At 38.8% G+C, this 20,373-nt stretch overlaps 1 protein-coding gene across 8 annotated transcripts in view; it reads right to left on the reverse strand.

The window, feature by feature from the left end:
- Positions 1 to 20,373, reverse strand: part of ARMC2 (armadillo repeat containing 2) — a 64,454-nt gene that overhangs the window by 1,285 nt on the left and 42,796 nt on the right. For 6 of the 8 annotated variants that reach the window (XM_072036129.1, XM_072036130.1, XM_072036128.1 and 3 more), the window contains 6 exons: positions 20,015 to 20,114; positions 9,592 to 9,913; positions 8,038 to 8,160; positions 6,050 to 6,163; positions 4,346 to 4,478; positions 1,891 to 2,048 (listed from right to left, as the gene is read on the reverse strand). In XM_072036129.1, coding sequence (XP_071892230.1) covers positions 1,891 to 2,048; positions 4,346 to 4,478; positions 6,050 to 6,163; positions 8,038 to 8,160; positions 9,592 to 9,913; positions 20,015 to 20,114 — 950 coding nt within the window. Of the gene's footprint in view, positions 1 to 1,890; positions 2,049 to 2,973; positions 3,153 to 4,345; positions 4,479 to 6,049; positions 6,164 to 7,341; positions 7,607 to 8,037; positions 8,161 to 9,591; positions 9,914 to 20,014; positions 20,115 to 20,373 lie in introns of those variants that run through there. The other 2 variants (XR_011808426.1, XR_011808427.1) reach the window with 2 other exon arrangements.

Genomic DNA, 20,373 nt, shown 5'->3' on the forward strand with positions numbered 1-20,373 from the left:
CAATGCTTAAACACCAGCTATTAATGTGTAAAAGAATGGCAAGGTGCCTGGGAGAGCAGAGAGCCCGAGCTGCAAGCTGCAACAGCCATAAAAGAAGAGGCTGAAGTATTCATCCGTGGAGATGGCTCCATTTCATAGGAGGTTACCAGTAGCAGCAAGTGATGTTTCATTTCCAAGCTGCTACAGGGCTTCCAAATTGTCAGAATGAAAGAGATGCTGATGGTGAAGTAGCTTCCAAAATCACAAAATGCTAGCCTAAAATGGGGGTACTGCATGGAGGGGAGATGCCTCTTAGGAGGCTTTATGTAAAAAAAAAATAAAAAAAATAAAGAAAACAAACATTCAAGAATGGAAATGCCACATCTCTGCAGGAGGAAACCTTGTCATCAGAGATAAAACCCAGCCTTAGACATCGGATCTACATTCAGGTGAACCATGGGATAATTTAGGTTGTATGGGAGCTCCATGGGACACCTGGGTCAGGCCATGCCCACTGCAGAGCCAGCTCAGATGAGGCTGCTCGGGTGCAGGTACTGTTGGGTTTTGAGCACCTCCAAGGATGGCATCTCCTCAGCCTTTCCAAGCAACCCCTTCCCCTGCTTGATTCCTGTCACGGGGGAACCTTCTCTGAAGTGACACAAGGCTACCTCCACTCCCCTTTGATTCCTGCATATCCATTGTCACCTTGTTCCAGGTACGGGAAAGAAAAATAGAGGGGAGGAGGCCACACACAGCAGGTGGACTGAGGTGTCTGCTGTGCCGTGCTCCATCAGCACGCCCTCAGGAAGTTGGAGGACAGTCTGACCGTCAGAAGTTGCCTCCTGCTTCCTGAACCATAGAAGCAGAGCAATGGCAGGTCAAGGCTGCTGCTGGATACAATGGGAGGACGAAGATGTGGGACAATATGAACCAGCTGCTATTACTGGGAATTTGTTGGCTCTTAACACACAGAGGAACCAGATCCAATGAGTAACGTGAGGTTTTTTTTTGTTCTGAAGCTCCTCCTGTGACTACAGTTTGAAGGAAGACAAGCCTTCTGATTTACTTCTGACCTATTTTTGATTAATTGTCATTGCATGCTGGAACTGGAACTGTGATTGTACACGAACGGCCAATTCATGAAAGCTGTACTCGTTAATGAGAGTTCCAATTACTTCACAGCCTGGGCTCTGCAGTCAATTTAATTGCTGGAATAAGCAGTGTTAAATGCAGAGGGAAAAAAAAAAAAAAACAATTAAGAATTATCCAAAACAAAGATACATATTCATTGCTGCATGCCAGGAAATTCAAGTATGATTGTGGCTGTAAAGTTTGCAGTTATGTTGCAGAGTATTAAAAAGTGCACTCGTGATCTTGAAATACTGAGCATTTTCGGATAAATAAATGGGATTACTTCTCATATTAAGGTATGCTATAACTATCATTACGACAAGGGATATAATGAAAGCAATGACTTATGAAGTAGAATTAAAGAATTTCTGTGACCAGAAAAAAATCCTCACAAAACCCACCCAGTTTTCTGATTGTCTAAAACAAAATAGACCACAGGGATCTCAATTGTATCTGGGTATGACTAACATGTAGTCTTCTTTACAGCAAGCATTAATCTTTATTAAATTTCCCCTTAAAACCAAATCAAAATTAGTTAAGGTCTGCTCCAATTTCATTTACATTTTAAACGTGCTACATGACAATAAACCACTGTGTTGCTGGATATTCTGTATGGGCCAACCACTTACACCCCACAGACAGACTTCCCACCCAAACAATGCTGCCCCTTCTATTTCTATTATTAATTAAATAATATTTTATTATCAGCCTATTATCTAGGCTGATTTTGCCCCTTCTATTTCTATTATTAATTAAAGAGACCAACATTGTGAATCTCACCCAAGAGTGACGTGAGCAGCACCAGCAGTGTGTCAGTATCTTCCCCAAAGCATGAGGCCGCACTTGTGATGTTTTCACTGTAGTTCCACAGGGTTTTGCAGATCAGACAAGCCAGCTGCCAGTCCGCTGGCCCAAAGTCTCGTAAACAGTCGACTAACCTGTCAGTATCAAACACAAACAGTGCTTTGCTCCGTGCAGTTTTCTCCTGAGCCCTTCAAAATCCAGGCCGTCTAGAAATGCGTAGATTCCATGAAAGGTTGCAGGAAAATTCTACATTAATAAACTTAAGATGCTATTCTCTTCTTTTTCACTTAGTCTAGTTCCCTAAGGATGCAAATGTGCCTTTTGCTCACATCTATGTACGTATGCCTGTCTGCATCTGTCCATCTCCAGTAACTTTTTAACCCAACTGACCAATTTCATTCACGTATATGTCACAAATGCAACCAATTCAAAGATGCTGAATTCCAACAAATTTCTTGGCCATCTGTGACTGTCCCAAAGCTGTAGCTATCACAGCAGAGATTGCAATGCAAGCAGACCTTATCAGGCACCAAAAATTCACCTGGGAAAGATGATATGAATGCAGAAAAAGCTTCAGTCAGAGCTTCCAGCTTATTACACGTCAGAAGATCTAACCAGAAAACTTTCAGCAGAAGACTTATCCAAAATAATTTGCTATTTCTATGACTCACAGAATTACCTCTTAGGTTCAGTGGAGTCTGACTATTTTGCAGATTTCATCCCTTCTTGTATTTGCTCAGCCTGCATTCCCAGCGGACTCCTCTCAGAACTGCTGGTTTTATTAAGCACCATTAGGTTCTTGGCCTTTCTCCCAGTCTCACCTCTTTGCAGATATCAAATGCAAGCTAGATCATAAGCAGGACTCTGAAATTAAGCTATAACTTTTCTGCATGTACCAGTTTACATACAGTACCTAGCCACAGTTCTCATTACCAAACAGCATTGTTCACACGTCCTGGGGCAGCAGAAGTAAACACTGTTTTTCACCTGCTGTCCCTAGTGATCTCTCTAATAGCAATCCTTCGCTGCTGTTCTCTTCCTCGACACTATGATGCCCACCTTCCCTCACTTCCTGGCTTCATCGTGAGAGTTACAGCCTGGTGATTAGCAAAGGAACCACAGGTTAGCTATCACATTCAGGTGTGGCTGGAAACACCAGTAACTGGAAGGCAACCAAAAGAAAGTTTGCTTTTTTCTTCCCTCTCTGAGAGCACCTTCTGCAGAAGACTGGCACGCATCTGATGAAAAAACAAAGGATCTTGCTTTAATTTTTTGAAGTTTATCTCTCTGATGAGACTAATTCCTTGTTTTATTAGAACCGCTATATATTGGTAGAGTAACCTCATTTCCAAAAATTCACAGAGCTGCCTTTTTTTTTTTTTTTAAGGTCACCCTGACTGTAATCACTTGCATATTCTTTGGATTCATTTCATATTGTTAGCTTTTCCTTCCTGCTTCACAAATTTTGAGGCATAGTATAGACAATTTCATACTATATATGATTCTACATGGTAGACATTTCTCATATTTCTCACGTTTATTCTTCAATTAGTCTGAATTTTATTTTTATGTCTGTTTTTCACCTTTTAAATTTTCAAAGTTAACCAGAACATGGGAAGGGAAGATAAGCAGACAAAAAGTCTTGTTTACGCTGTATAAAATAAGTAATTATATGATGTATGAGCAGGAAAGCATTTCAAAGTTTGGCATATTGTTACATAAATGTGGGTTGTATCAACTGCTTTACAAGCGTAAGAACAAGATCTTTCATGTTGCTCCAATTAAGCTGGATCCGCTATTATCTGCACATCAAAGCCACAAGTGTTGCATCCACAGTGGTTTGTCAAGATCTAATACCACTTACAATAAAAGTGCCTTAAAGTTGAGCTCTCAGAGAGAGAAGACAGGAGCTTTTTTTGTACCAAGCACGGGTAGATCAGATTGTTCTTCCTGAAGTACTAAGATGTTACCACAATTTTAAGAGACCGTGTGGGGTGTCCTAGTTCCTTCACTGCTAAAACAGATACACATTAAAGGTGTCCATTATTTGTACATTTAAACCACGTAGGATCCAGTTAAGTCAGGCATAAGCAGCTACTGCAAAGACATGCATGCTTCAGTTATCGTGTTGTACTCTCACCTGTATATATCAGGAGGGTCTTTGGGAGATTATTCTACAATTCTTGGCACTGCAGCAGGCTAAACCACTTTAAGGCTTTTGCAAAAATTAAAAACAAACAAACAAAAAAAAACCAACCCACCCACATATATGGAAGAATATGAAAGGCTCTTTCTTGAAGACTATTAGATCCTAGATATTTATTAAGGAGGAATCCTTGTAAGTTATTGGCTCCAGTGAAAAAGAATCTGATTGAAACTCTTTGGCCAAACTACTAGAATGTGGCCTTTGAAAACATAATCAGAAACTTACTTCCCAATTCCTCCTTCTTCCATCAGAAGAGCTCGTTTGTCCTTATCCACTGTGAGATTGAGCAGAACTCCACAGGCAGAGAAACAGACATCTTGATTCTTGGCATCAAGTAAGGCAATCACGAACTTGTATACTGGATTGTGAAGAAGGAAACGATAAGGAGAAGTTGGACTTAGCACGCAAGTGCCATTATAACACACTTATGAAACATGTACACTCAGAAAGCAGTCAAATACAGGGATATCCTACCCCAAAATGTAACATCGTAGCATACGAGTGTGATGTTTCTAGATTAGGCTTACAAGACAGAGTAATAACCAATACTACATCACGCTGAACACCAGTTTCTTCAACACAACACCTACAAAATTCTGCATCAAAGTAATGTGAAAATCCAATCAGAAGAGCTTAAATTGTCCGAACTGGATTACAGGGTTACTTCTTAAAAGTATCACAGAATCACAGAATCACAGAATTTCTAGGTTGGAAGAGACCTCAAGATCATCGAGTCCAACCTCTAACCTAACACTAACAGTCCCCACTAAACCATATCCCTAAGCTCTACATCTAAACGTCTTTTGAAGACTTCCAGGACCCTCCTTTCAATTACAGAGTCAGCATAAACTGCTAAGATTAGGCATTTGGCACTCACAGAGGGAAGTTCTTACCTCCTTGAGAGGCAGGGTTGCCTTAGACTGCACCAAGTCCAGCTGGGACTGCTGCAGCCTGGGGCTCCTGCAGGGAACAGGCAAGAAGCAGATGCTGGGCATGTAGCATCTCGCAGTGCTTGCTGACTCTGAACTCAGGAGGCAGTGGAGGGCAACCCCAGCAAGGGAGTCGGTCCTGCCTAGTGGGGAGGCAGCCGCCCAGCTCCCCCTGAGCTCTGCACACTGGCACCAGTCTCTCCAAGGTGGAAAATTCAGTCCTTTGGCTGAGACAGCTCATTAGCAAGCGACTACTAGGTATCAGTTCTTCCTTTGCAGATCCCTTCTCCTTCCAACAAGCCTTGATGTGTTCACCCTTGAAAGAAGAGGTTGTATGTTGTGGCATATCACCTCACTTTTAGCGCTGACAGGCAGACAGAAAAAAATTAGCAGTGAAGTGGTGTTTAATTAAACTCAAGACACACCTTCTCTGGGTAGCAAGGAGTAGCCATTTTTCCCAAAGCTCTTCAAGCAACAAAAGCAAAAGGACTTGAGAAGACTTGTATCCTGCTTCACCCAGAGGCAAACAGGAGGTCTCTTTGTTGAGGCGTATCACAAAGCACTAATAAGCTGTCAAATATCAGAATCAAAAACTTGTGCTAATGAACCTACATGGGAATTGACTTCGATTTTCATTTCAAATCCAATCACTACAAACCTGTAGGACTTGAGGAAATGAAGGAGTGAAGGGAAATTCAAAACTATAGTCTTCAGGAAAAACAGTGTTTGTTTTTTTTATTATTATTATTATTTTTTTGGTAGTGTTTACCTTAGTGAAGGTACACCATGGCATGTTTTTCCTACTCCAGTATTTCCATTTCAATGAAACTGAAATAAAGTGGTGTTTATAATGACTACTGTTGGATTCTAAGATTGGCATAATTTGCAAAATATCAGCTAAGATTGCTTCTACCCTTTAACTCAGACAGCTTATTAGAAATCTTGCTTTTTTAGAACTACAGACATTTAAAAACAGGACTCCTACAAATGCAAAACTCACTCTTTTTCTGTACGATGAAGTCACAGATCTCATGATACTGGGAAAGATTGCCAAAGACTCTGACAGCCTCCACAACTCCATCCATACTGTTGCTCATTAACAGCTTTAAAAGCACTATTGGTTCGCAGAGAAATGAAATAAAAACAATTACTTGTATATCACAAATGTGTTTGGCTTTTTATCAGTAGATATCAGAATGCAAACAGCAACAGCAATAAATATAATGCATGGGAACATTTATCTAACTGTCTGGTTGCAGTGAAGGGCATGAGCAGATGGTAGAACAAGCACTAAATTGTGTAGGGCTTTGAAGATGAGACAAAGAGCTCCAATATGGGGCTAAATGCAAAGGAACAGATGAGGAGTTATGAAGATGGCCTAAGCACAGTTGCAATAATGGGAGCCAGTTTTGCTATACAGTTTTGAGTGGGCTTATGTGAAAATCCAGGAAGACAGAACAAAAAAAATGTTGTAATATCTAAGAGAATTGATTTAGATCCTGAACAGATGGTCTTATGGTGGGACGTCTCTTTAAACTAAAATTATTTTCTGACATTAGCTCTATTTTCTTTCAGTGCTGCTACAACAAGCAAATACATTTTCTCTGAACAGCTACTTAATATTGCCCCTGGTCTGAAGCGCTTACTTGCTTGGTGGTTTCCTGCTAGCAGTTTCACATATGGTTAGCATGCACCTTCAGCAGACAGAATGAGACCTTCTGCATTTCCTAGGAAGAGCTACCATCACAAACAAGCAGCAACGTACCGTAACAAGAAGCAATTTTACATTTTGCATTCAGCAGTCTTCTGTGAGGAAGAAGTGAATCACTGAAATCAGCGCACCATATGAAGGACGCAAATCAGTGAACCCTTAACCCTTCCGCCACAGAGAAGTAAGAGAAACAAAAAGAGAAAAGAGGTTGGCTTCATCCTCATTACTTCCTTCTTTGAATGTTGCAATACTGAACATGCCTTGAACTTGTCTCAAAGAGACAACAGAAATGACCGTTTTTTGTCTTTGGGATCCACCCACTTGTATCAGACAGCAAATATTCTCAAAATGTCTCCTGAAGGAAGCATGCTGGTCTTCTATCTAAAGGTTTCATCTCTGCTCATTTCAGACAGAGGAAAGGTGATGGGACTGGTTCCACACACCAGCAATAAAAATGGGAGAGGGAGAGCGAATGGGACTGAAAGAAAAGACACGTGGTTCCACATTTCTCCAGCTAGCATTAACAGACAGCTGGCTGATGGGGGATAAAATGACTCATGGTGGAACATCAGAACAGTTACCTAGATAGGGAATGATGTCCAGCAGTCAGGGCACTAGGTTGAGAGCCATAGTATTTTCTCCTACTCTTTATTCTGCCAGATTTGTGAACTTCAGCCTCTGCTTCTTCCCATACCTTGCCTATTCAGAGTGTAAGATTTGCAAGATAGAGGCTTGTTGTGTAACAGTAGCCTTTTGTGTAATTTTAATACGAGTCCCAGAACTCAGACACACCACTGAAATATGACTGTTGTGTGATTCTCTCTCCTCTGATGTTATAGACAACTCCTGTAACGGCAACAGATTTATAATCCAGACACAAAACAACTGCAGACTCAAAATTTTGCAAGTCTAGGAGGTAACAAGGAAAAAAAAACTTCTTACCATGCTCTGATTAGAAGTAAAAAGCAATATGATTATTTTGGTTCAGGCATATGAATTTTGAAAAAGTCTAGCAAAAACTGCTACACAGAAAACAACATGGCCAATTCATGTGGGGAGAAAAAGGGGTTTGTCAACAACCTAAATATTTTCACAGAAGTCATATAGTTATGTTCCAAAGGAATCAGAAATCACTATGGAAGTAATTCAGCCCTATGACCTTCCTATTCCTGCAACATAATGCCACAGAACACTGACAGTGTCTTGATTTTCTGTGGTATCAAAATCTAGCATGCATAACTTCCACTTTCAGAAGGTACTAGTTTAAAAGTCCTTACTTTCAGCAATGTGCAGCTTCTTGTCTTGAACAGCAGAACCCTTCACTTTGTAGAAGGATAAGTTGTTGATTGTTGTTGCAGCATTGATGACCAACTCCTCACAGACGTCAATTGACTTATATTCTGATATGAAAAAAAAGCATATGTATATATACCCACATGAGTAACTTAAAAGTATATTACAGTTCAGAAGCAAACTGAATCATAGTTAACACAGACACTATTAGAGAAAACTTTTATTTTCCATTAAAATGGCAGAGGCTAGCAGGAACAGCTGATGCAAAATGGCAACAAAAAATCATGCTTTCTGACTCTTCATCAACAGAAATCATTGTGACTAATGTAACATTGTGTAAAATCTAGTTAAAAGATTTTACAGATCCTATTTACTGTTTTAAGATGGGACTGAGGAGAATTTGCATGCAGAAACCTGTATGATAGTTATCAGACTGCTGACACAAAGAAATACTGAAGACTGTTACACTGAGATGTCAGCTACTAGAAGACGCTGAAAAAATAGTGTTCTTTAATAATATCTGAAACATTCTCTCAGAGTTCCTGACAACATTACCAATATAAAATTTCCTCTTATACTAGCAAAGCTGAAAGTTGCATTTATTGATTTTCTGAGGTTTCTGCCCTCAGAAACCAAGTGTAAAGGAAAGAAAGTTTTCTTGTAAACTAATATGGTGCTCAGCCAAAGGGGAGCAGGTCAGAGAGAAGCTTTGAGTGCTTACACAAGGATTAAGACAGTTCCAACCCTAAAAGCTCCCACAGGGTTTAAGAAAGAATGGATGAACTTGTGAGTCTGCCTTTGTCTAATCCTGCATGGGTGGTGGGTAAGACTGGTAAAGTAGCACATAAACTGCCTGATTGTCTTTATGTAATATTTAATGTCACCCACTCAAGTATACTGAGTTCTTTGAAATTTATCTCATCACTGCTAACCTCTGTTACTGGGAGAATGGTCTGCCTCATCCTAGCCTATGTTTAGATTTCCAAAAGGATTGTTAAGTGGTAAAGAAAATGCAGTTCTAAAACTCAGTTTAGAGGTGAAGGGACCATCTTCCCTTGAAAGCGATTAAGGTTGGAAATCCCAAAAAGGATGAAAACAGGAAGAGATTAAGTTTTTGGAGGCTACTAAAAGCCATGAGAATAGGAAAAAAGAAGAATAGTCAATCCAAGAACAGTCATAAAGCTGTGAACCTTAAATAAAATATAACAATGAGTCCTTTTACACATGAACTCTCAGTGAGATGTACTTAAAATAAAATTCTAGTTTGCTTATCCTTACTGATCAAGCCTGCAAATCTTACCACTGAATTAAACACTTCTACAACCTCTTTCCACAGACACTGAAAAGTCAATGCTCCCACTGTCTCAAACAGCATTTTACAAAATACAATTTATGAATACCAGCAAATTGACTTTGCTATTTTAGCAACAGAATTGATTCAAGTATGGCTTGATCTAGATATAAAGCTCAAGTAGAAAAATCCTAAACTCTCCCTACAGATTGAACACAGGAAACACACACAACATAGATGTTATTACCTAGTACTGTAACAAGCAATTCTACAACACGATGGGCAGCTGCCAAAGCTGCTCCTACACTGGGGTGAATGGAGAGATTGGCCAGCACTCTTATCAGTTTTATCAGAACATCTTCTGCTTCTGAAGGATGTTTTGTTTGTTTTTCTTCTTCCCTTCCTCTTATATGGCACCATCTCTCTGCATTCAAATCAAGTTCGTGGTAGGTTTGAAATAATGATATCAAGGTGTTAAGACTTCCTTTTTCTTTAAAGAATTGCTCACGGGCCTGGTTATTCTCTGCTGTTAAATTACCAAGAATGAAGATGATACGGATAACCAAATCCTGCAATAAAATAAGGAAACCATATTACTTGAAAACATCAGAAGCTATTAACTACTTATAAAGAAGATAATACTTAATCTGTTCCACAATTTGGTTAATAACAGGTCCAGAATAACTGAAATAATGCCAAATATAGCAACTAGAAACAATTTCATATGCTACTATTTCTCCTAACCCAGTTTACAGAAGAAATTCAAAACATCTGACAGATCTAGTACAGCACTGGGGCTACTAATTACTCATGGTATATGTTTAGTATAGGTAATCCATTTTTATCAAGCCCACACTAATTTTAAAACATCTTAAAATATCACTTTATATACCAGAATAATCATATGAGCCAGACCTTACTAAACTTACAAGTATGCAAATGTCAGCTGTATGGCCAAAGACTGCCACCTTCTCTAGGCCTGTTACTTATCGTAGAGGATAAACTACTTCACCTTGCTTTGTTACTGTTAAATCCAGGTCATTTCCTTGTTAACTATGATTGCTTATAGATTGCTGAATTGTTTGTTCAAGATTTTTACCAGAAATTTGACTCATCTGTTGTTCCCCAGTTCCCCCTCCTTCTCCTTTTCCAGAGAGGTGCCCTACAACCTTGCCATCCTGCGTAACTTCTCAGGAATTCCAGAGACATTACCCACTCCTTTCTGACCTCTGTAAGCACCACGGGGTAAATTTCATCAGGCTTAGCTGGTCTGAAGACACTTAAATATACTACATACCACTTAAATAAATTCAGACTGGAATAGAGATTAATCATTTGAGCATACTTAGCCCTTTCAAAAAAAAAAAAAAAAAGAAACAAGAAAAGACATTTCCACATTTCATTATTCACAGTGTCATGTCAGTAGTTCTCATCTTATCTTCCAAACACTGCAGCAATTACTTTCTATAGTTAATTGCAAGAAGACAACGAGAAAGTTTTTGTTTCTTTTTATGTCCCCTTCTAGTTGCCTCCCACTGTGATTTTTTTCCTGATTTTGATTTTAAATATTCTTGCTACCCTCTTACTCTTATCATTGGTAAATGAGACCTACTTTCTGGTTTTATATAGTATCTCAACATCTCATGATTTAACCAAATTGCTCTCTTACAGCACGTCCTATCCCTGCCCTTCAGTGGGATATTGAATTACATCTCCATTTACTTTGTTTCTGACAGACAGAGCTCAGCTATTTTTTGCCAAGCTTAGTGGATCTTAATTCAATGGCATTCTCCACCACTACCACCTTTTTCTTATTCACCTGTATGGGAGAAGAAAAAAACATCCTGAAAGTCAGAACCAATCCAAGTGCAAACTAATTAAAATATGTTCTTTTGTCTCTTGTATCTAAAGCTGCTTATTTTCAAAAAGTTCACCTACTCTTAGCTGCTAGACTGCTGTACTTGCATTAACACAGCATTTTGGTGTTTTTGTTCAAAAGCAATAGTTCTAGTCACAGATATTTTAATCCTACATGGTATTGATAACATAAGTTAACCAGATACCATCCAACTTGAAGCATACACAGTGATACCGCAGGAATAAAGACATGTAAGCAGTGAATCCTCTTTTCAATATATCTCCTTATAACTACGTTTCAGGTCGAAGTCTTTGCCACAAGACATTGGCACTAACATCTACTTAAGGTCAAGAAGATGAATGCTATCCCTGAATTTGAGAAGCAGGCTGTCTCCGAAGGGAGGAACAGGTTCTCTCCTCTCTATATTTAATACAATTGCTCTGTGGGACCCGTTTCCACCTTTTTATTTAAACAAGGCATCATATTTTTGCTAGCATCTAAATGTCATTGAGACAAAAGTTTTTTTTCTGAACATTCTCACTGACTAACCACTAAGAGCTTTCACCTTTGCTGGCACAATCCCCAATTCACACAGGCTGTAAGAATTTGAAACAAACAACTGATGAATCAGAAGGGAGAACTGAAAAAAAAGCAGGCAGGCTCGTTTGACTCGTTTATATTGACTTGCTAATTTTGGTCAAACCAGTATCAGCCCAGCAACTGCTCTACCCAATCAGCAAGGAGACAAACAGGTACAGTACAGCAATCAACTGATATTTTGAGAAGTGTGATCTCAGCTGTGCTTTCCACCTCCAAGCCAGCAAAACAAACTTCTCAAATACAGCTTCTTTCTAGCCAAGCACATCCGGTTTTAAGAGCATATTACCAAAGTTTCCTTATCTTCCGGCGATAATTCAGCTAGCAGAGTCAAAGAGAAAGCATGTCATGTAGTGCTCTAAGGTTCAGATTATTTGGGGCTTTTTTTTTTTTTTTTTTTTTTTTTCCCCCCAAATGCTCTTGCTGTAAGCACTGCAAGAGTAACAAACACCAGCTTGGAATCGCTGGGTAAAGGAATGCATGCAAAGATGGATGGTGTTTTGAAACTGCTAGCAAGACTAAACGTGTACAAGGACAAGTGTTTGGAGTATTTTCTGTATATGGAGTTTCAGACCCTCTTGGACATCTGCAGAAAAATCATACACAAGTCATTTATTAGTTTCATTTATATGATATGTAGGTTTTAATATGCATGGCACTAAAAGCAAATGAGACCATAGATAGGAATTATGTTTGCTTATTTCATCTTTTTATGCAGAGGCATTCATGTGAGGCACACTGTCCAGAGTGCACCCATACCTAATGGGAAGAGTATACATGAAACCACACAATTTCACTTGTAAAGCTAACTTTGAAGAAACATGTCAAGAAAAGCTCCAGAAGGAGACATTATTTTTTTCTTCCAATCTATCAAGCTCCTTCAATATTTTCCTATTTAAAGGGGTAAATTCATCGCATACCTCATCAACATCTAAGTCTTAATTTTCAGACAACTGGAGCCACGTACATTTTATTGCTGGTATAAAAGATTTCTTTGATTCTCTAACTCTAAAAACCTATTCCTTGCACTGTGCTAGTAGCAAAGGTACTCAGTGTACTCGCTGAGTCACAGAAGTTGACAGCAGTTGATCTTTGCAATTAAAACGTATCTGTCTTTCCATGTAAATCATGATGAACAGAGCTACAAACAGTTCAGGTTTCCTTATCAGTAAGAAAGGACAGCCAATTAGGTCAGTGATTTCCAATTAAAACAAGACAAACAAAGGAGGGAAGTTTTCCAGAGTTTGTACACAGTGGCCAAATACCTGTTGTTAGTCTGTCTGGACCCATCAGAAGGGGAAGGGTAGTATTAAACAAAAAAATCAAGATGCCAGCAGCTCCCTATCTCCAGCTGTAAATGAAATACGCTTTTTCATGGTACACACAATCAGTAGCAGTAGGCAAAATTTTGCCACCTGCCAAGCAGTATAAGCTGTTTCTAGGGCTCATTCAAATCCATTTACAAGTTTGTCTTTCTGCTTTTTTAGGTACCCTCGGACAGAAAAACTGAGGCTTTCTTTGCAGGGTCTGATAGTCTGAAGACAGACTAGAAGAACGTAGTTATATGTCACAGAATTGCTAAATTCTGTGGAAGGGACCTCTGGAGGTCACCTTGTCCCTGCCTGCTCAAACACAGGCACCCAGAGCTGCTTGCCCAGAAATACAGATTTGTCTGTATCACATGCCACAGGACCCTACCCAATAGTTTCTACACCCCAGAATCGGTTTACGTAAACTTTTCAGGATAGGGTTCACTTAACGAATGTTAGTAATGATGAAGTCATGCCCTTGGGTTTGTTTGTAGACACCTGGAGATCTGGGAAAGGTAACAAAGAAAAGCAAGCACTTTGTCAAGCAAACAACATTTGATGAAAGGCAGTACATACTCTACTGAAAAACGTTTCAGAAAGCACAAACTGAAAAAGTTCAAAATCTTTCTAGTATTCTATCAGTTCAGCCTACTGTCAGGAATCACACTGTAGGGAAAAGGTGACTTTATGTGGTTATTCAGATTTATTAGCAGGAAAATTCTTTCATAGTTGTCACAATATTTATCCTAAAAATGGGTATTTCCTTCTTGGAAAAAAACAACATGTTAATTCAGGAGAAAATGAATGGCCAGTTATGTACATACAGAAAACACAGGAATAAATAATCATATGAGCCAGACCTTACTATTCTTGCAAGTAAGCAAATGTCAGTTGTTTTTCAACGGTTGATTACTATATCCCTTTCACGGCCTTGTTAATTATCCAGGACACTATTATGCTGATAAGATAAAGAGAAAAGAACCACATTATCTAGACCAGTTCTTCACAGGGTTACCTTGCCGAGCATTTCAGCAGAAGTGGTGGCACAACCAGCACTCACTACTTTCCACTCGCAGTTTAGTTCCTGCCCCATGTTGTTTCCTGAGTATTTGTGAGTGAAAAACCATTTGTGTAAACAAATTAGCCTGGGAAGTGATGCAGGTCATAACCCAAAGGACTGCTTTTCCCCCCCTTCATTTTTAGGGTTATTGGAAGCTGGGTCAGTTCTATGACCTGTTGCATCATGCAGTCACACAAACAACTGTCCTCAGCCCAAACGAGGGATGGCACAGAGAGGACTAGCAGAAGTACAAAAAAAACACTTATGTCAGCACTGATGCCCATTTCTTTAGAGGCAAAGCTATGGAAACAAAACCACAAACACGATCCACCTCTAAAAAATAGAAATAATTAAGAATAAATCAATTATAAATCTTCAGTATCTCATAAGACAATGATGCCACTGAGCATCACTGAGTTCAATAATACTCTCAGAGCATCTCAGAGGCAAACATGCAAAGCGAAACTAAACATAGCTGCAGCACTGGACCCTTGTTCAGAGCCTGTGGTTGTGGTAGGCTATTAGACGACATACTTCATGTGACTGACTGAATGAAACAGACACTGGGTTCTCGGGAGCTCATCTCAAAATTGTCCATAAGCCAACCAAAGAAACCATCCAGGAGGGCCAGTCAGTGCATGCAGATAATCCTTTGCCTAAAAAATAATGCTAAAAACAAAGTAGAAAAATTCTCTGCATTTACAGGCCCCGTCTGTGACAGTCTTCCCCACTACAGCAATCCAAAAAGCAAAAAGGACTTTCAACAGCCCTGTGAGTCTTCTTCTCAGAGGGAGACAAGAAAAACTCTCACAAAGAGAAGTCTGCTTGCTCACAGAACTAATTTGGGACCTACTGTTTGGTTGATGCATTTGGAAAGAAAGTCGGACAGCTCCAGGCACACTGAACCCAATAAATGCAGACATCTCCCTAGAGAGGATGACAAAGCAACTCCAGTCCATTCTTCATTCAATAGAGTAAATTGTGACAAGCTGATTGTTAAATCAAACAGGTAAAGCAGCACACAAATTATAATTGTAAATTAGTGCAATTTACTGGCTGACGCAAGAGATACAAAAATAATAACAAACCTTCTCATATATATCGGGACCAGGACATTTGCCAGAATCTGTAGAATTAACTGATGATCAGAATAAAACAGGAACGTTCAAGAAGAAAGTGTCACTGCAGAGAAGCTAAATGAGTTCCTTGCATTGATTCGTGCCCTCTATGAAAGAAACCAGGGAGATTTCAATGCTGTAGTCTTCTCTGAGGAAGACTCATATGAGGATCTGTCAAAAGCTGAAGTGATCACAAGCAATTTTAGAGAACAAGCTGACGAAACAAACAGTAGCAAATCACCAGGAACAGAAAATCACCCAAGAGTTCTAAAAGAACTCATTAATTAAATAGCTTAATTACTAACAGCGAAGTGCAACCTCTCATTCAAAACTGGCTTGACGTCTAAGGACAGGGTAACAAAAATGAAATCTATTTGCTAGAGAATGATCAAAGTGAGATTCAAGTCTGGTGTCTGTATGAGACAAATTTGAAGAAACTGTAAAAAAAGAACAATAAAATTTATGGGCAGTTGAATAAATGCAATCAACTCTAAGATTCCTAAATCCTGACACACAATTCTTAAGTTCTTTGAACGGATCAAGAGACATAAAGGAGACCCATCTGATACAACCTGTATGTCTTTCCAGAAACTTTTGACAACGTCACTGAACAAAATTTTAGTGAAATTAAGTAAAGGAGAATGTTCTGGTATAGGTAAATGTTTAAAGGATAGAAAATAGTAAATTATGGTTTCCTGCAAGGGCAGAATATGGCCAAAGAAGTTCCATAGGTTTCTGTGATGGGCCCTGTTGTGTTCAACGTGTCCATAAACAACACGGAAAAGTGGGAAACAACAGGGATACAACATCCTGTTGATGACACTAAGATATTCAAAGTATCAAAGATAAAGGCTGACTGAAAAGCAGAAGGATTTGTAGTCATCTGGTAATAAAATAACATGAAATTTAAATGCAGACAAACACGAAATGATGTGTGTAGAGTAGAACAGAACAGCCATGCTTTTACATACAAAATTACAACCTTTGAACCAGCCATAAGCACTTGGAGAGAAATTTTGGGGTTAGTGACAGATTCCTCATGGGGTTGTATTGCTCCCAGGAGGCCAAAACTGCAAGTCAGATATTTAGAATCACTGGGAAACAAACTTTTGCAAGCATACAAGTCTATGATCTAGCTACATCTTAAGAGCTTCATTTGGGTCCCCTCATCTCAAAAAAGATAGTAAAGGCCAAATTTAAAAGAAGCAAGAGAAATTATTAGTGCATTGGTTAGCTGCTGCTCCTTGTCAACGGATATTGAGTATTTTAGAAGTTTTTATGGGGTATTTAGCTCCGTACTAACTTCTACAGGGGAGACTAGGATTTCATGGAGAAGTCCATTGAGTTTTGTTTCATACACAGAGAACCCCATCTGGCTGAGGAAGTCTCCAACCTGGAAAGAGCTAAGAGTTTGGTAAGTTTACATAGGAAGTATCATATAGCCTTGCTCTGTTTTTGTTGTTCTCTAGCCATCTGATTTTCACCTATTGATTACTAGGCTGGATGAACCTTTCTTGTGACCCAGTGTAATTATTTTTTGCTTAGCAGACACAATTGCCACATGCAGTGATGTCAGATGCTTACCAAGTGTTTTCTAATTAAAAAGACTAGGCTAAACCGAAGTATAAAGAGACTCTTCTGTACAGCAGTCACAAGATCTCTTCCATGCAAATTTTAGCATCACACCCTGTGTTTGTGCCCTTCAGATTGAAAACAGCCTCTTAACCGTATGCTGATGAAAGATTATACAGATGCTGGAAGGGCCCCAAAAGGATACCTAAGCTCAGGCAGTGCCTGACCTACTGACAGAAGCTCCTGCCCTATTTAGACAATCTCCATATCCTAAAAGCAGAGCTTCCTCACGGCTTGTAATATTAAGCACAGTCTGAGAACATCATCCTTTACATAGCTTATCTGAAAAGATACCGAGCTGGGGAAGAGGAACAGCACCTTGTTCAAAGATTTTTGGAGATGGGCAGAACACCAGACTACAAAGCTGAGTAGAAACAGAAGCATGCAAAGCTCACCCTACAAGATAAAGGCTCTACAGGAACAATTTTGACAGCTTTCATGACATCTGGCACCACTGAGGACTTTTTTTTTTTTGTTTCTCCACACAAGCAAACTCCAAAAACAACCACGATTGAAGCCCAGCAGAATTTGTACTTCAGATGCCTTGAAAAGCACTGCAGAATTTGAGTCCCACCTTGCAGATTCATCTTTTCCAATCCTCTGTACTCCCCTCCTCACCTAAGATTCTGACACATGGAATTAAGCAAGTCTTGTCAACTCAGTTTCCAAGTCTTTCTCACAGAGTTAAACTACTTCTTTCTCATTCTTTCTGACTCTTTTACCCAAGAGAGAGCATGAGCTGAGAAAAAAAAAAAAAAAAGAGCTGAAACTGCAGTGTGGTGAGAAGAACAGAGACTATTTGGGTGGCAGCTGTGGAATTCAGTGTGTGGTATGGGAGCAAGTCATTAGTCCCATTTCCAGTACTCACATTTTTATTTTCACGATGTCTAATGCTTATTTTTAAAGTCACAGATATGGAAGTACTTGAGAAAGTCTGACTGTTGGCTTTCTTTTATATTTTATTTTTCCCAGTATGTTTCTAGCTGTCATGATTGCCAGTAGAAAAAACATGAACTTTACAACCTTAAAATTCAAAAAAAACCACACACACTTCCTCCTTCTTAACGTATCAGTTCTCGGTCCTGAGGATTTTGAATGGTTTGAGTTAATAATACTGATTTATCCTCCTCCTTACTTCTTCCCACAGCAAACAATTTTACCCACACTGCTGTTAGTTGTTTTGTTTTCAAAAGATACCAACTCACTCTATAACTCACTAGCTGTCAGCATTTTGAAAGAAAGATTAGCAGTGCCAACTGTATCCCAGCAAAATCGCTCCCCCTTCTCACAGCTCAAATGTTTATTATACAGTACAGAAAAAATGGTGCATTGCATTCTCCTTGTTCCTCCTGATTGTGCTGGGTTTCACTAAGCTGACAAATGACAGTTTCATGGTTCTTTAAAAACTGCAAGAAGAAATAACTATTCTGAAGACCCTGCCTATATAATCATCATGATATAATGACTAAGTTGGTTTAATATACAAGTTATTTCTTTGCTAATTTGTGTTTTGATAGACAATTTAACAAAAATCAATGCTATTTAGTGAAGAAAGATGTATTTTAGAACCACTTAAGAAAGCAGATATGAGAAGCTAACTTCTGAACATTACTTGAAAACAAACAATTTGAATTTATATAGATGAGCCTAGAATTCATTATAACATGGAGCTATTATGCCAGGAGCCTATACAAGTTCCTGTTAAAATTAGAGATGAAGATTGAAAGGAAGATGCTACTCACTTTAAGCTCCTTACTCCCAGTCCCACCATTTGTTGCGATTTTAATACAGTGCTCACAAGGAAAACCAGCTATAAATCTAGTGAAATACCATGCTTTCAATATTTCTCATATTGTTTACATAGCATTTTATTGAGTGTCATCAAAGACCATATAATACGAGAGTAGCCTGAACCTAGAAATATTCAGCTCTGCTGCTGAAATGTTAACCAACAGACATTTATAAAAATGGAAGTCCCTTAATCTCTCTCCCTCCTCCACATGTACTATCATAGAAAACAGGAAGGCAGGTAAACAGGAAAGGGAGAAATTATTTTTGTATTTGGCAAGAGAAGGAATTGATTGTTCAGCGTAGCTGATATTGTTACCTTCATTAACTGCCTTTAACAATAGCAGCACAAAAGGCCTCCTTCCAACAATTCACCAGGAATTACTGAACCTGTTACAAATTGTACAGGCTAACCAAATGTGCTAAGCTAGTTTAGGTGCTGGAGCGGTTAAGAAAGTTCCTCACTTTTAAAAATAAACATAATGCTCATTGTTCTGAAACCTCATTCCACCTTTGAAACATTTATGCTTTAGATAAAAATTATTTTCTCCTTAAATCTTACCTGGCAATTGAGTAATTTGCCACACGTGTGGCACTCTGCTGCTACCAACGTGGTAATCTTTAAAACTGTGATTCTGCACCAAAATCCTAGAGCCTAGTAACTCCACTAAACATAATAAAGATCACTACAATACAGCAAAATAATACAACACCTGATCCTTGAAGTTCTAATGAAGTTGGCAACAAGTATACTCTCTATATAATTTTAGCTAGCAATATTGAGGCATTTTGACAAACTCTAAACACATACTTCTGGGTGCATGTTCCAAATGAGGTCTTACAGGCATGGTTTTTTTTTCCTGGTAGAAGAGAGAGATTCTGATAATTTGTTCCTTGTAAACTGTGTAAGGTTTCTTCTGCTTTCAAATTGTTTAGCTCTGGAAAATTCACACATCTTTCGGAGGGCAGGAAGGCAGAAGAATCCCTACAATTTCCTACCATTAAATTTTCAAATAAACTATTTGATTTAAAAAGTATTTTTTTTAAACTAAGAAAAACAATTCAGTACTCAGAGGACACATGCAACCAATAGACAAGTTAATCAACTGTCCGTCTTCTGTATTGCTTTGAATTTTTAATCTAAGTGATTTCACTTCAATTATTTACTACTTAAAATGCTGTCAATCCTTTAAAAATTTTATTTGGAAAATGCGTAGAAGTAGGTCACAGAAAACAGGCTTACACACAATAATGCACAGACACATCAGAGGATTAATATATAAAAATCAAGAGATGAAAAAACTGACCTGCTGCTTCTGGTGTTTGCTTAGTAGGGCTAAAAATAAGACGTAACATCTGGAGCAGTCTGCTAAAGCTGCACAGAAGTCATCATAGGAAGAAAGTTTGCTACAAAGGTACAAAAATAAAATATAAATGAATACATGTACTTTTTTTTTTTCCCACAAAAGATTAAAAAAGTAAAACTAAAAATCACTCTGCTTTTGCCTCTCAGAGCCATGTTTTCCAACAAGTGGAATGAATGCCATTACTTTGACTTCTAATAAATTGCAAACAGTCACATATGACGATGAATTCTGGAAAGAAACAAATGTAAGGAGCTTCCCAACCTGCCTGCCATTTGACACAATAAATTAACAGCAGCACT

This window comes from Anas platyrhynchos, chromosome 3 (assembly GCF_047663525.1).
Source record: "Anas platyrhynchos isolate ZD024472 breed Pekin duck chromosome 3, IASCAAS_PekinDuck_T2T, whole genome shotgun sequence".
Taxonomy (NCBI): domain Eukaryota; kingdom Metazoa; phylum Chordata; class Aves; order Anseriformes; family Anatidae; genus Anas; species Anas platyrhynchos.